This window comes from Erpetoichthys calabaricus, chromosome 3 (assembly GCF_900747795.2).
Source record: "Erpetoichthys calabaricus chromosome 3, fErpCal1.3, whole genome shotgun sequence".
In the NCBI taxonomy this organism is placed as follows: Eukaryota; Metazoa; Chordata; class Cladistia; order Polypteriformes; family Polypteridae; genus Erpetoichthys; species Erpetoichthys calabaricus.
The window spans coordinates 192,236,930-192,254,050 of NC_041396.2; the positions used below are offsets into that span (position 1 = coordinate 192,236,930).

Genomic DNA, 17,121 nt, shown 5'->3' on the forward strand with positions numbered 1-17,121 from the left:
TTTCTATCAGGAGTGGGAAGTTTGACCACAAATCTCTATCATGATATAATTAAAAATTCTGACATGATTGGGAAGATAATTGTATAATGCAGTTGTATATATTTTTCAGACTAGAACATTTTTTTTTAAACAAAAAACAAATACTGCTGATTAATTGTGCAAACAAGTATACCTTTAATATTTCTAAATGCTCGTTAACTCTTCTCAAATAGATTCGATTCAACAAACACAACACAAGACACAGTTTGATCTGTCTCGTGCTCTTGTTTGCTTCAACTTGCCAATCATGTTAAACTATACAGCAATCTGTGTAATATTCTTAAAGGGGAAGGTTCACTGATCTCATACAGATCACTTACAGTACAAGTGTATACACAAAAAGATTACCTTTAAGACACTATTAAGACAACAGGAAATCACATTTCACATTTCTTTTGCACTTAGATTTGTACAGACAGTTTTTTACATTTAAATACGTGTTCCAATCATTTTTAGCATACCAGTAACATAGTTTTCTCAATTTCCATACCAGAACAAGAATTTCTTAAGTAATACCAACTAAACAGGTGTATCATCCACTCCTAAATTTTGTATATTCAATGTCTATGCATCCTTTGAAATGGTATATAATAAATATAATTTTCCACCAAGACATTTTTTTATATGCAAGTTATGATTTTTTTCACAATTATTGTGCATAATTTTCTTCAGTTTCCTACAGTTTTTATTCCTGAACCAAGTTTTAATGAAAATATGGGAAGTATTCTCCATTGTACCAACAAATTTCATGAAAACTGCCGATTGATAATCAAATTGTATTTCAGGGAAAGGATTTTAGAACTAGACTTTCAGAACATGAATTAACAAAAATGCTTTCTTTCTCAATTTATGGACAGCATACTATAATTGGACGGCACGGTGGTACAGAGGTGCTGCTGCTTCGCGGTAAGGAGACCAGGGTTCACATCCCAGGTCCTCCCTTCATGGAGTTTACATATTCTCCCTGTATCTGCATGGGTTTCCTCCGGGTTCTCTGGAGGGAATGCAGTCTTGGTGGATTGGCAATGGTAAATTGGCTCTAGTGTGTTTTTGGTGTGTGTGTGTGTGTGTGTGTGTGTGTGTGTGTATGTATTCACTCTGCGATGGACTGGTGCCCTGTCAAGGGTTTGCTCTTACCTTGCACCCAATGCTAGCGGGGATGAGCTCCAGCAGAAACCCCACATCTCTGGTCTGGATTAGGTGGGTTAGAAAGTGGAATACTATAATTCGTATCGAGGACTTATTCAGGACAAGATCTGAACTGTGGTCATCTCCAGTCATATGTTCTGTTAAAGCCTTACACTCTGGTTATTTTTGTTTAAAGTTTTTTTCATATCGCTTAGATGACCTCAGAGCTAAAATCTGTTATTCAATAACTTTCAAAACTTTGGCAAGAATTGATTCATGTTACTGTAAAATAAGCATGACAGGTCTCTGCCTAACCTTTGCTGCTGTTTAAATATACAGTATATAAGGAACAACATTGGGTACTCTTGCCATATTACTCTTTGATTTGGATAAGGGGACGAGGCTGGATTTGTTCAGTTTTATAGAGTTCCTTTGGAAAACAATTATTGTATTATTGTATTGTTTATGTATGTGTGTCCTCAATCTGATTCCTAATTTGTTATTTGCAGGATAGCCAACTTAACAGCTTTAAAACACCTTAACATTTCAACATAATTTTAAAATAATGCATTTTAAAAATGTAATGTCTTATTTCTTGAAATGCTAATTTTCTTATATATAGTGATGATTCAGTCAGTACACAATACATTCTTCCTAAACTAATTAAATTCAGTTTTCTTATGGTGTGAGTTTACATACATAAATAACAAAGCTTAATGTGCTTCACAGGTAAATTAATGGAAATTGCACAAAATTTAAGTATTTAATATGTTGTGTCCAATTATGATTATTTAGATGGAATATATCAAGTATGACAGAGAGAAAACTTGTTTATTATATTAAAGAGCCAGTGCTTCGCATTTGCATTGAAGAACCTTATTTAGTTTTTTCTTTAGTTTATATCGGCTACCTGTTGTCACTTCTCAGAGAACTGTCCAACAGGTCAGGAATATCTCGGCCAACGTGCATTCCACCATGCCTTCTGTCCTGAAAGTCATTAGCTTACTGACAAGTCGCTGCATTCATTTTTCATATGCTGTGGGTTTACATACATAAATAACAAAGCTTAATGTTCCTCACGGGTAAATTAATGGAAGGAATTATTAAAGATAAGATTGAGCAACACATGGCAAGAACAGGAGTTTTACTGAACAGTCAGTAAAGGTTCAGAAGAGGGAGGTCATGTTTTACCAACATGCTGGAATTCTATGAGGAAGCAACAAAAGGAGGTGATCAAAGTGGAGCATATGATATTATTTATCTTGACTTTCAGAAGGTATTTGATTAGCTGCGAAATGATAGGATGGGCATCAGGCTAAAAGAAGTGGGAATTCAGGGTGTTGTTTGTAGATGGATGCAAAATTGGCCTGGGCACAGGAAGCAGCGGATAATAGTGCGAGGAACTCTGTAAGAATTGGCTTACATTAAGAATGGCGTTCCACAGGGGTCAGTGCTAGGGCTGCTACTATTTTTAATATGCACATGAATATAAGTAACAAGCTGGTAAAGTTTGCTGATGATAGCAAGCTAGGTGAATTGGCAAATAATCTAGAATCTGTTAAACCATTACAGAGGGACTTGGACAGCATACAGGCTTGGGCAGATTTGTGACAAAAGAAATTTAATGTAAGTAAATGTAAAGTATTACATATAAAAAGTAAAAATGTTACAGAAGCTAGAGACAATAAAATTCTGCCTCAAACTTTTCGCCAAGCTGTAACCATCTTCCCTAAGCAAAATAAGGACTTATTCAAAAGTGAGATTGGTCTGTATGATGCACATTGTAATAACGATGTAAAGATGCTTTCTAAAGTCCTAGCTAGAAGGACTGAAAAAGTGCTTCCTTCGGTAATATCACAAGACCGAACTGGATTTATTAAAGGCAGACACTTAGCTTCCAGTCTTCTACACCTGTTTAATGTGATATATTCACCCACAAAATCAAACATCCCGGAGATGATGATATCGTTGGATGCAGAAAAAGCATTTGATATGGTTGAATGGTTACCATACTGGAGAAATTTGGGTTTGGCCCGAACATCTGTGCATGGATCAAACTAGTGTATACCTGTACAGAAGCTTCAGTTTGTATTAACAACATTAATTCAGACTACTTCAAACTAGAACGGGGTACTAGACAAGGATGTCCCTTGTCACCAATGCTGTTTGCAATCGCCATTGAGCCACTGGCTGCTCACTTTCGAAATGCTTATGAGATAAAGGGGATTATCAGAGAAGGACTTGAACAGAAATTTTTTCTATATGCAGATGATATGGTACTGTATATATCTGATCCACAAAATACTGTGCCTGCAGTCCTAACAGCACTTACAGAATTTCAAAAGATTTCTGGTCTCAGAATTAATTTGAACAAAATTGTGTTCTTACCAGTGAATTCTCAAGCACAGAAATTAAAATTGGACACCATACCTTTTATCATCGCAGATCAGTTTAAATACCTAGAGGTAAACATCACGAGTAAACATTAAGCTCTTTATCAAAAAAAATGTCACTGTCTGCATGGAAAAATTAAGCAAGACTTGCATAGATGGTCAACCCTTCATCTCACTTTAGCTGGAAGAATTAACATTGTCAAGATGAATATCCTTCCTAAGCTTCTTTTTCTATTTCAAAGCATTCCAATATACTTGTTCTTTATCGTCCCCCAAAATACAATGCATCCTTCTTATCCGATCTGATTGAACTTTTGACCCACCTAAGCTCTTACTCTCAGAGAATTATCCTTCTTGGTGATTTCAACATCCATATTGACACCCCCACATCTAAACTGAGAAATGAATTCCTGTCCTTACTGGACTGTTTGGACTTGACACAACATGTTGATTTTCCAACCCATTCTGGCGGTCATATATTGGACCTGATCTGCACTTCTGGACTATCTGTTGCCAACATTTACAGCACTGATTTGGGACTCTCTGACCATAAAGCAGTATTTTTCACTGTCTCATTACCTCTCCCACCTCTTACCTGTAAACGACAAATTTCTTACAGAAACCTTAAAAATATCTGTCCCTCTTTCTGGATCCATTTCTGAACTTTTACTGTCTGCACCTATTCCATCAACACTAGATAGTTTTGTTGACCACTATAACTCAGCCCTTCACTCAGCATTAGATAAAACAGCTCCTTTAAAACATAAGGAGGTTTCCTTTAAATGCTCAGCTCCTTGCGATCTATGAAAGTAGCTGGCCGACGCCTTGAGAGAATGTCACGTAAGACTGGCCTCACCGTGCACATCCAGGCTTTTTCTGACCACCAAAGAGCTTACAGAGAAGCACTAACTTCTGCCAAGAACACCCATTATGGCAGAATAATAGAAAGTGGCCATGATAACCCAAGGGTTTTGTTCTCTGTAGTTAATAAACTACTCGAACCCGCATCTGGTCCAACTACCTCTTCTACTGAAGTCTGTGAGGAATTCCTCCACTTTTTCCGTAACAAAATTAAAGATCTAAATAATTCAACTAACATAAATACATCATCTGTTTAGATCTCTCCCTGTTTTCCCACACCATCCAGCTCCTTCTCTAAGTTCTCACCAGTCACTTCTGCGTTTGTTAATAACCTGCTTTGTAAGATGAGGCCGACTACTTGTGTACTGGACCCCATCCCCACCACACTACTTAAATCCTGCCTTCATGCCATAATCCCGACTGTTACAACAATAATAAACTCATCCCTTGACACTGGCTCTGTGCCGCTCACTTTTAAAATTGCTTCTGTAACCCCAATGTTAAAAAAGTCTGGCCTTGATGCTGACAATCTTAACAATTTCCGGCCTATTTCCCACTTACCTTTCCTGTCAAAAGTTCTTGAGCGTGTTGTAGCTTCCCAACTCACCAATTACCTAACCTCTAATAATTTGATGGAACCCTTTCAGTCTGGTTTCAGGGCGCGGCACAGCTGTGAAACTGCTCTGCTACGGGTAACCAATGATTTGCTTATGGCATCAGACTCTGGACAAACTAGCATATTAATTCTGTTAGACCTCAGTGCAGCATTTGACACTGTTAGACATGACATCCTACTGTCCAGAATGGAGAACATGCTGGGTATCTCTGGCACTGCCCTCCAGTGGTTCAAGTCCTATCTGACTGATAGGCAAGAGTTTGTTAGTCTTGGCAACAGCAGATCCAGCTCAGCGCCAGTCACACAAGGAGTCCCTCAGGGCTCTGTCCTTGGTCCTCTGCTTTTCTGTATTTATATGCTTCCCCTTGGCCATATTATCCGTAATTATGGATTGGGTTATCATTTTTATGCAGATGATACTCAGCTCTACTTCAATGTTAAAAGTGGAACTTCATCAGAGCTTTCTCAGCTCACAACCTGCATAAGTGAAATTAAAACCTGGATGGAGCAGAACTCTTTAAAATTAAATTACAATAAAACTGAACTCCTGCAAATTGGGACTAAAATGCAACTTAATAAAATGAGCTTCTTCCCAGTCCATCTTGGCAGTGATCTCATCAGACCTGCCTCTACTGTAAAAAATCTTGGTGTCATTTTTGATTCCTCCCTCACTTATTCCGCCCACATAAATCACATTAAGAAACTTTCTTACTTTCACCTCCGTAACATATCCCGTGTTCGCTCCTTCCTCTCCTTCTCTAATGCTGAGAAACTTGTCCATGGTTTTATCACATCCCGCATCGATTATTGTAATTCCCTACTGGCAGGTGCCCCTTCTAATCTTATATCACAGCTCCAGCTTATTCAAAACTCAGCTGCAAGAGTCCCTTACTCGAACCAGCAGCAGCGAGCACATCACACCCATCCTGCTCCGTCTTCACTGGCTCCCTGTGTCCTACAGAATCGAATATAAAATCCTACTAATAACCTACAAAGCTTTAAATAACCTCGCACCAAACTACATCAGTGACCTTCTCCATCACTATGTGCCTGTCCGCCCACTAAGGTCCTCTGATTCTGGTAATCTTGTTGTGCCCCTCACTAATCTACACTCCATGGGTGACAGGGCCTTCAGCTGTATAGCGCCCAGACTCTGGAATGACCTACCAAAATTAATCAGGTCAGCTGACTCCATGAATTCTTTTAAAAAACAACTCAAAACTTATCTGTTCAGGAAGGCTTTTAGCTCTACTTGACTTTATTACCCTTCTCTCAGTTTACCTCTCTGTCAAGTTGCTAATGTAACCTGTATGTGTGTGCTAGACCATCAATTATGTTGTCTGTTTTTTTCTCAGAATTTACTGTCTTAATCTTCTTTATTTATTTATCTGGTTTGTACAATGCTATATACTGTATATTCTGCCGTTCTTTATTTATTCTGTAAGTGCCTTGAGCATGGGAAAGGCGCTATATAAATAAAATGTATTATTATTATTATTATTATTACATCAATAAATCATTTTTAAGAAATTAGATTCAATTATAACCTAATTTATTGGAATTCAATACATCCACGTATCCAAAAGACGACCCTACAAACACCTAAGGAAGAAGGTGGCATGGCTTTACCTAACTTTTAGTTTTATTACTGTGCGGCGAATATACAAGATATAAAAACCTGGACATTGACACAAATAGGTGAGCAAACACAGGCTTGGTCTGCAAAGGAAATAAAATCCTGCAGTACCTCTTTATATTCCTTGTACCCCAATAAGTACAAGTCATCGCCAGTATACTAATAACCCAATAGTGCTTCACTCACTCAGAATATGGAACCAATGTAGGAAGTATTTTAAGACAAAGAAGCTTTTATCTGTGGCACCTCTACACAATAACCACCTTTTCCCACCCTCTGAAACGTATGCAGTTTTTAATGTCTGGAAAGCATCCAGGGTTAAATCACTTAGGAACCTGTACATAGACAATGTCTTCGTATCCTATGAACAATTACACTCCAAATTTAACTTTCCAGCAACACATATCTTTCACTACCTTCAAATTAGAAACTTTGTTAAATAAAACCTACCCAATTTCCCTCACCTCCCACCTCAAATTTTGATCAGTCTGTAATATATAAAAACATTTTAAAGTCCCTCCCTTTCAAAGATCCCAGAGTACAGTGGGAAAAGGATCTCTCACTCAGCATCTCAGAAAAGGAGTGGAAGGTAGCAATGCACAGAATTCACTCGAGCTCCATATGCGCAAAGCATACAATTATTCAACTTAAAATTATATATGGAGCACACCTCTCCCGTTTTTTAAAATTGTCTAAAATGTTTCCCGGGCAAGATGCAACCTGCGAACGCAGCAATCAAGTTCCAGCCTCACTAGGTCACATGTTTTGGGCATGCACCAAATTAACATCATTTTGGACAAACATTTTTAAATGCCTTTCAGACAGCCTGGACGTCACAATCCCTCCTAATCCACTAACAGCCGTATTTGGTGTACTTCCAGATGGGCTTAAAGTGGAGAAGGATAAACACATTGTAATTGTCTTTATTGCACTATTGGCACGTAGACTTATCTTGCTTAACTGGAAGAATCCTAACTCACCTCTTTTAAGTCAGTGGATAACTGTTGTTATATATTATCTAAAATTGAAAAAAATCAAATTCTCACTTAGAGGATCTATACAAAACATTTTCAAAACCTGGCAGGATTTGATAAATAACATTTTAGAATAAGCATTTAAATTGAGGATTCTCTCCCCTCTTATTCTATTCTACCTATTTTTATTTATTTATTTGCTTACATACACTGCCTGGCCAAAAAAAAAAGTCGCCACCTGGATTTAACTAAGCAAATAGGTACGAGCCTCCTATTGGGTAATTACTGCATGGGCGATTATCTTTCAGCTAGCAACAAGTTATTTAACCCCAACTGGTGCAATGAGTTGCTTCTCATTTCTTAAACAACAATGTCGAAAGACACATCTCGTGGTCGTGGAAAAGATGTTAGTCTGTTTGAGAAGGGTCAAATCATTGGCATGCATCAAGCAGAGAAAACATCTAAGGAGATGGCAGAAACTACTAAAATTGGGTTAAGAACTGTCCAACGCATTATTAAAAACTGGAAGGATAGTGGGGACCCATTGTCTTTGAGGAAGAAATGTGGCCGGAAAAAAATCCTGAATGATCGTGATCGGCGATCACTTAAACGTTTGGTGAAATCAAATCGAAGAAAAACAACAGTAGAACTCGGGTCTATGTTTAATAGTGAAAGTAAGAGCATTTCCACACGCACAATGCGAAGGGAACTCAAGGGATTGGGACTGAACAGCTGTGTAGCCGTAAGAAAACCACTAATCAGTGAGGCAAACCGGAAAAAAAGGCTTCAATTTGCTAGGGAGCATAAAGATTGGACTCGGGAGCAATGGAAGAAGGTCATGTGGTCTGATGAGTCCAGATTTACCCTGTTCCAGAGTGATGGGCGCATCAGGGTAAGAAGAGAGGCAGATGAAATGATGCACCCATCATGCAAGATCTTGGTGAAAAATTAATGCAACACTGGATGGAACTAAATCTTGTGACATTGCAGAAGTTTATCGAAACAATGCCACGGCGAATGCGTGCTGTAATCAAAGCTAAAGGCGGTCCAACGAATTATCAGAGTGTGTGACCTTCTTTTTTGGTGGCGACTTTTTATTTTGGCCAGGCAGTGTATTTTTACTATTATTAAAGTGCTACTCTGCTGACCTAGGTCTTTGTCATGGGTGGGGGTCGATTTGTTTCAAACCAGCTTTGTTAAACTTGACTTGCATATATGGAATGTTTTTTTTATTTTATAAAATAAAATAAAAAACATTAAGAAAAGGAAGTAAAAATGTTAAGTTTGAATACACAATGGGAGGTCTAAAAATTGAAAGTGTACCTTTATGAGAAGGACTTAGGAGACATAGTGGACACTGCAACTGTCAGACAGTGTTCAGAAGCCATTATGTAGGCTGACAGAATGTTAGGTTATATACCATGGTGTGTAGAGTACAAGTGGAAGGAGTTTATATTGCTTTATAATGCACTGTTGAGGCCTCATCTGGAGTACTGTATATAGGTTTGGTCTCCAGGCTACAAAAAGGACATCCACAGATCGTCAATCATGTGTAGTTGCTTCATAGTGCTCTAAACCTCATGGGGGATTCCTCCCATCATATTTCTTTCTAAAAGAAGAAATCTGTTTTGAATCTACACTTATTAATATCCACTTTTTGGCATAAGCATATTTTCACACTCAAATCCAAGTAAAGTCAAGTAAAGTGAGCAGTGAAGAAAGTTGTTGACCATTTTCTTCTGCATCACAACCACACCCCCACTCATACAGTGTTGGATGGTTTGCTAAGTTTTTTGTCTGCAAGACTTTGGATATGAAGAAGCACCACACCCATAATATTATCTAGACCTGGTTCGTTTTGACTACCACCTGTCCACCAATCAGAAGGAATGCCTCCATGAGATATGTTATGCTAATAATGAAGACATCAAGTCATTTAGAGAAGAATGGTTGCACAAACAGGGCATTAAGTGTTATTTTAGTATCACAGAAATGCCTCTTTGACATTATGACAAGTATATTAGTGTTTAAGAGAAGCATGGTGAAAAATAAAGCTTGTTTGGTTTTACTGGTGTTTCTCTTAATAGATGTGGCTCAGGACCTTTTGATCACCACTTGCATGATGAATCAGGATACTTTGGTGGATAAAAGGCACATTTCAAAAGTCATTAGTAACACTCCTATTTTATTTACATATTGTAAATAAAATTATTGGTTGAGGCGGCATGGCGGTGCTGCTGCCTCGCAGTTAGGAGACCTGGGTTTGCTTCCCGGGTCCTCCGTGCGTGGGTTTCCTCCGGGTGCTCCGGTTTCCTCCCACAGTCCAAAGACATACAGGTTAGGTGGATTGGCAATCCTAAATTGTCCCTAGTGTGTACTTGGTGTGTGTGTGTGTGTGTGCGCGCGCGCGCCCTGTGGTGGGCTGGTGCCCTGCCTGGGGTTTGTTTCCTGCCTTGCGCCCTGTGTTGGCTGGGATTGGCTCTAGCAGACCCCCGTGACCCTGTAGTTAGGATATAATGGGTTGGATAATGGATGGATGGATGGATGGAGGTTTATGGGTTATAATGTAGTATTAAAGCACTTTATTGTGTTTTCCCCATATTTATATATTACAACTACATTGTTGTTAGAAAATACATGTTATACTTTTATTTACTTTACAGGTACAACTTTATAGTTTGTTATTAGAGTGCATTTGTTCTATACTGCAAGCAAAATGTTATTGGAACATTAAATAATTACTTAGTGATTTATTAAATTGAAAATGTGAAGACAAATGCAGTTAATGTACAGCTGTTTGCTCCATATGCTGCATTTATATTTCCTTACCATACTTCCCTTTTATCTTCTTAATCTAAATTGCTTGTAGTCTCTATAGAACTCATCCTTAAAACCTACAATGAAGTTCTTGATAAAGTAAAGGAGCTTCAGGAGCTCTATTGTGCTAAAAAAGCCTAACAACAGAAGGGGAGCATAGAGAGCAGTACCGATGATAATGAAGCTGTTAAATTATTGTTCAAGTGTTGCTTCTGCCAAATTATTATTATTTTTCTATTTCTTCACACATTGAATAGTCAATATTAATATACACACTACAAGCTGTAATTTTTAGCCGTACATTTTTAGATGTAATCATAGTAACATGAATCTTTAACCCGACTTAATGTTCTGGTTAGTATGTTTTAGCGTATAATGTGGCTTGGAAGCCAGAAACATAATTACTTGTAAAGAAAGCTTATATTCTGTGAAGTCTGGGCACATACAGCCGCCCTAACCCCAACACAGACAGGCAGGACACAGGTTTTAGTCCACACAGCACACGATTTATTTATAGTTGCCTTCACAACACACAAGGCTCACAGAGCACAACACAATCCCTTTTGCCGCCAGTCCTTCCGCCTCCACTCCTTCTCAAGAGCTTTGTCTGCTTCCTCCCGACTCAGGCCATTGAGTGGTGGTGACTGGCTCCTTTTATAGGGCACTCAAAAGAAGTCTAGGTGCCCAATGAGCTTCTTCTGGCAGCACTTCCGGGTGTGGCGGAAGTGCTGCCAAATAGGGCCCTGCAAAAGTCCAGGCGCCCCCTGACTGTGGCCACAGGCCCCAGCAGGTTTGAGCTTCCATGTTCATAACACATGGCCCTGCTGTAAGCCAAGGGGCTGCCCTCTGCCGGTCTGGAGGAGAAATGGCACTGAAAACACTCTCTCCCCGTTCCTTCCATACTCGGGGTGTCCGCCACAATTCCTTAAATGCTTTCCATTTTAATATTTTTCTTTCTTTTAAAAAAACTATGTTACTATGTGTATAGATTCTTAATTGATAGCAGCACATACTGATCGCTTGTGATTTTGCTTTAAACAAAACCAAATATGAATACGAGAACTCTTTTAAACTGCTAGAATGAAATCACATTTTTATCATGTTATTTGGACAAAAAAAGACAGCATTACCGTATATACTCGCAGATAAGTCAGGACTTGATTTTACCGTAAATTTCTGGTATTTTATAATATCGGTCGTAAAAGTTGAATGCGGAAAACTCGCGCTATCAATCCAAGAGATTATAATATGCTAACGCCCACCTTAGAGAGTAACCATGGAGCACACTGCCTTTTTTTCCTATGTATTGTCCCTATGTGATACCCAATAATACCCTAGCTATTCCGAAGCAACGTTTGCACTGATTTTTATTTTTTGTATCTCACACCCTCATATACTTTTATCGTAAGAGCATCCCTTATCTACGATGGAGCGTTCGATCAGAAGAAAATATGAAGCTGATTTTAAATAAAACATCGTTGAAGTAGCGAAAGAAATTGGTAACTACTTTGCTGCAACAGAATTTGATGTACCTGAGAAACTGATGTGAGATTGGAGGAAACAAGAAGATGTAAAAAAAAAAAAAAAAAAAAATTAAGTGTCGCATTTTTGAATGGGCATATAAGTTGGGGTCTAATTTTATGATCGATTTTTCAGGTTTCAAGACTTATACATGTGTATATATGGTACATATTGAAGTCTGTGTAGATTTAAAACAATGTCAAAGTTAATAAGCATGCCATACCCTTTCTCAGCCCCTACTCCCCTCAAAGAATTAGGCTATTATTCCTAAATTTGAAATAATAGTTGTGCGATCCTGCTTTTTCCATCATAGGGTCATTAATAAACTCATTAGAATATCTTTGTTTTGGCAAAACTCTTGTATATAAAAGTATTTCTTTATGAGTAGTTTGTCAGTAATGTTGTAGTTTTGTTGTGTACAGTAATCCCTCGCTATATCGCGCTTCGCCTTTCGCGGCTTCACTCCATCGCGGATTTTATATGTAAGCATATTTAAATATATATCGCGGATTTTTTGCTGGTTCGCGGATTTCTGCGGACAATGGATCTTTTAATTTCTGGTACATGCTTCCTCAGTTGGTTTGCCCAGTTGATTTCATACAAGGGACGCTATTGGCAGATGGCTGAGAAGCTACCCAACTTACTTTTCTCCGTCTCTCTCTTGCGCTGACTTTCTGTGATCCTGACGTAGGGGGATTGAGCAGGGGGGCTGTTCGCAAACCTAGACGATACGGACGCTCGTCTAAAAATGCTGAAAGATTATCTTCACGTTGCTACCTTCTGTGCAAGCTGCTTCCTGAAGCGACATGCTGCACAGTGCTTCGCATACTTAAAAGCACAAAGGGCACGTATTGATTTGCGCTTGTTTGTTTTCCTCTCTCTCTCTCTCTCTCTCTCTCTCTCTCTCTCTCTCTCTCTCTCTCTCTCTCTCTCTCTCTCTCTCTCTCTCTCTCTCTCTCTCTCTCTCTCTCTCTCTCTCTCTCTCTCTCTCTCTCTCTCTCTCTCTCTCTCTCTCTCTCTCTCTCTCTCTCTCTCTCTCTCTCTCTCTCTCTCTCTCTCTCTCTCTCTCTCTCTCTCTCTCTCTCTCTCTGCTCCTGACGGAGGGGGAGTGAGCTGCTGCCTTCAACAGCTTTGTGCCACGGTGCTTCGCATACTTAAAAGAAAAACAGCCCTATTGATTTGTTTGCTTTTCTCTATCTCTCTGACATCTGCTCCTAACCCTTTGAAGAGGAAGATATGTTTGCATTCTTTTAATTGTGAGACGGAACTGTCATCTCTGTCTTGTCATGGAGCACAGTTTAAACTTTTGAAAAAGAGACAAATGTTTGTTTGCAGTGTTTGAATAACGTTCCTGTCTCTCTACAACCTCCTGTGTTTCTGCGCAAATCTGTGACCCAAGCATGACAATATAAAAATAACCATATAAACATATGGTTTCTACTTCGCGGATTTTCTTATTTCGCGGGTGGCTCTGAAACGCAACCCCCGCGATGGAGGAGGGATTACTGTATTACCAGAGGGTTATAGAAAACCTAGTGTTGCTGTAATCTGGGTTGGAATACTGTCCACAGTGGTTCATCAATGATGATTCAAGAATTCCAAGTTGGTATACTCAATGCTCAGTTTCACATCTGTTTAAAAAGTTTGTGAAGAGAAGTTGCATGGCTATGTTATGACAGGAAAAATGAAGCATTTATATGCTTAAGGTAAGATACTGTTTCACTTTACACAATATATTGCAAAACTGAACTACAATTATGCAAATAGCTTGTGTTTCCTTGAGTTGCACCTGTATGGTTTCCATTACCGATGTTATTCTAGCAAAGCAAATGAACTTAGTTTTATCCACTGTGGAGGGTTGGAAGGACACTTGTAGACATCAGGGATGTGTTGGGAACACAAATAATAGTAAACAAAACAGGTTCTCGATGGCACAAAAGGCAGTTAAACAAAAATAAAAATGAGTCCATGTGACTTTCTCATACTAATGTTAGCATCTCAATAGAGCGGGTCTTTCTCGGAGCTCTGTTCTAGTGGTAGTTCAGGTCTGGATTGAGATGTCCCTCTCTGTGACATCCAGCCTTTTATTGGGCTCTGGCTGATAGAGTCAGAGTCATTTTCCCTCACTGGGCATCATCTTGCTGCTGTGGATGTAAAAGACATGACAGTGTTTCCTCTCACCCCGAGGCAGTATCACTTAACTGTGATAAACGTGGAAGGTGATCATCTGATACAAATGCTTGACCCCAGGTTTGGCTTTAAAAGATGAAATTCAAACTAATAACATCTGACCTGAAACTGTTATGTTGCCAGTTCTTCTCTACCGCTCTGCACACTATTTAATCATGAGTCATTAGGAAATGTTAGCCTGCATTTTGTTGTATCTTCAGCCTATTCTCATTTACCATGGTAATACTCATCTAATAACATAAGAAGCGAATATCATTATAATTTAAAGCAAAAGGCGATATAATAGTGATGCACATTTACTGCATGTTTTCTGATACCTATTGAACTAAATACAAAGAAATCGTTGTAGCAATCTGTCCAGGGTTGGTTTTTGCATTGTGAATTTTAAGTGCACATTCTCTGTGTTTGAAGAGGATTAAGTGGGTTAAAATTGATAAATAAATAGATTTATACCTTGGTTTACGAAGTTATGTTGCTTTAAGTTACAGAAACAATTAATATTGTTAATAATAATTTTTATCTACATTTTTTTTTATTTTCAGTAAGCAGACCATTACAATGGCATACTACTCAATCAAATATATAATAACATAACAGATACAATCACTTACTGCAAAATCAGTAAAGAAAAAGCGAAGGAAAAATATAAATAAAGTAAAAGTAAAAAAGCAAAACATGATGTAGAAAAAAATCTAAATGTAATTAAAGTCTCAATCTCCAAATATTACATGTTACATTACAATGTTAGAATAACCTTTTTGTTATATATTATATCCCATTCATTAGACATTCTGGGTACAGGCAGAAGTTTCAAATCTCAGAAGAGTTCTATGTCTATAGCTGAGGAAGAAGATGAGGAAGAACAACTGCAAGTGAAGGCACTGAATGCTGAAGATAACCATGCTTCTGTTTCTATAATCCGAGACAGTCTGGAGCCTGAAGGTAAATGATTTTTTAAGAGAAATCATTTGTATGTGGACTTTTTAATGCCCATAAATACTAAAAGGAAAAGCATGATTGCACGTTGTCAATATTACAGCATAATCAGCTGTTACTCATATTGGTCAGTAATAAACTACATAAACACATGACAATTTCCTGTTTATCTTAAACATACCTACATGAACAGAAACTTGGGTGTTCCTTTGTATTTGTTTATTTTATTTTATGTTTTTATGACATTGTAGATGTATGCTATTTTTGATGGACTCTAATATCTAAGAATTCCCATGAATAGAACGAATTCATACATGAATTCCTGCACCAGAGGTCCAAAGCAATTAATTTGAAATCTTAAGTCATAATGTTTTTGAAAGAATATATGAAAAATATATTCTGTGAAGGTTACCGGCTGTTTACAGAGCCATTGTCTTTAAATTAGTGTACTTTACAGTCCGTTATACTGAATCTGTTACTTCTGAAAAGTTTCAGATGTTTTTCTGATAGTCTTAATTTTAACCCATTTAAAACTTATATATAAGGCTATGAGCAACTTACCAAGTGGATATTCAGTTCAGTTTACAGTTGAGAGAAAAAAATGCCAATAGTCAATTTGGCATCATGGTTATGGGGTCCTTCAGAAGAAATTTTTAAATGAATAGGGTTGACTGTGCAAAGATGCTGTATTGTTTTTTCTTTTTAAAAGCATTGTGCAAATAATTGTTGTACATTATTCATGAGATACCATTGCAACTGTTGCAAATTAAATATTGCTAAAAAATTAGTATGGAAATAAGACATTTTTTTTACATTTTTTTAAGTCTGTAGAGCATTTCTTATTATGTGTTTTGTTGTAGTATGCATCTAAAATTAAATATTTTATTATTGTATTTTTTTTTTGTTTTACCACAATACCAATTTGTTTTGGACAACAATACAAATACAACACTTCATAAGCCATAGCAATGGAGTCTGCATTATCTGAGATTTAAATACTCCTAGAGAGTTTTTGTGTGCGTGTCTTTGTTGAATTTTGGTACTTAAAACTATAGTGATGCTTTTTCATTTTGATTTCTGGTTAGGTTTTTGGCTTTGGTTTTGATTCGCATTTCTGATTTTTGCTTCTGGTTTTTGTTTGTATACACTTGCTTTTGACCCCTGCATTTGTTTAAGATACCATTGATTGTTTTGGTGCTTATTTAGATTTGCTTTCTTTAGTTTTTTTTTGTCTTTTGAGGCAAAACCTATATTTTTTTTAATTATTTAAAAATAGTTAAATGTTAAAGGAGATTAGTTTAGTTTTTCTTAGGCCAGAGGATTTTCACAGTTTTTTCCTTTCGCCTTTAAATATTTGAGCCTTTAAATCCTTTGCCTTACTTTTTGGGCCTGTATTTTGAGTTTAGGCCAAAGCAGCCTGAGGAGATGAGACTTAACTCATATGGAGTCACAGGAGTAGGGAGCTAAGAAATGTGAGCTATGAGGAATGACTTAAAAAGTTCAATTAACTATGAGGAGAGATTGAAGGAAATAATCTTTATTTAGTTTAAACAAACTGAGATTAAGAGAAGACATGATTGAAGTGTTTTAATGAATTAGTACAGCAGAGCCCAGCTGTTACTGAAGAAATTTGCTAAGGGCAGATTTTAAACAAATGTTAGGGTTTTTCTTCATTTAAAGAACAATTGACACATAGAAAAATTAGCAAATAGTAATGCAGAGATCAGGTCTTTAGGGACCTTCAGATCTCAACTTGATATTATTTTGGACAATCTAGGTGAATAGGATTTTCGATCCAATTGTAGCATTATGTGGCTATTATTTGGATAAGACTCTCTAAACATATGGACTTTTTTTTTATCAAGGCAATGCTTTGAAGCCTTAAAAGGCAAAGAAAGTGCTGAAATGGTAGGGGAGACTATAGTGATTTCTGGATAATGCAATCACCAGATGCCAATCCATTATATAGAATATGGTAGGAAGAAAAAGGTCCAGCACAAGCTAATTTGC

General features: G+C 37.6%; 1 protein-coding gene across 2 annotated transcripts in view; it reads left to right on the forward strand.

The window, feature by feature from the left end:
- Positions 1-17,121, forward strand: part of cep162 (centrosomal protein 162) — a 160,368-nt gene that overhangs the window by 16,495 nt on the left and 126,752 nt on the right. For both annotated transcript variants that reach the window (XM_051925346.1, XM_051925345.1), the window contains exon 4: positions 14,962-15,117. In XM_051925346.1, the coding sequence (XP_051781306.1) occupies positions 14,962-15,117 (156 nt within the window). The remainder of the gene's footprint in view (positions 1-14,961; positions 15,118-17,121) is intronic.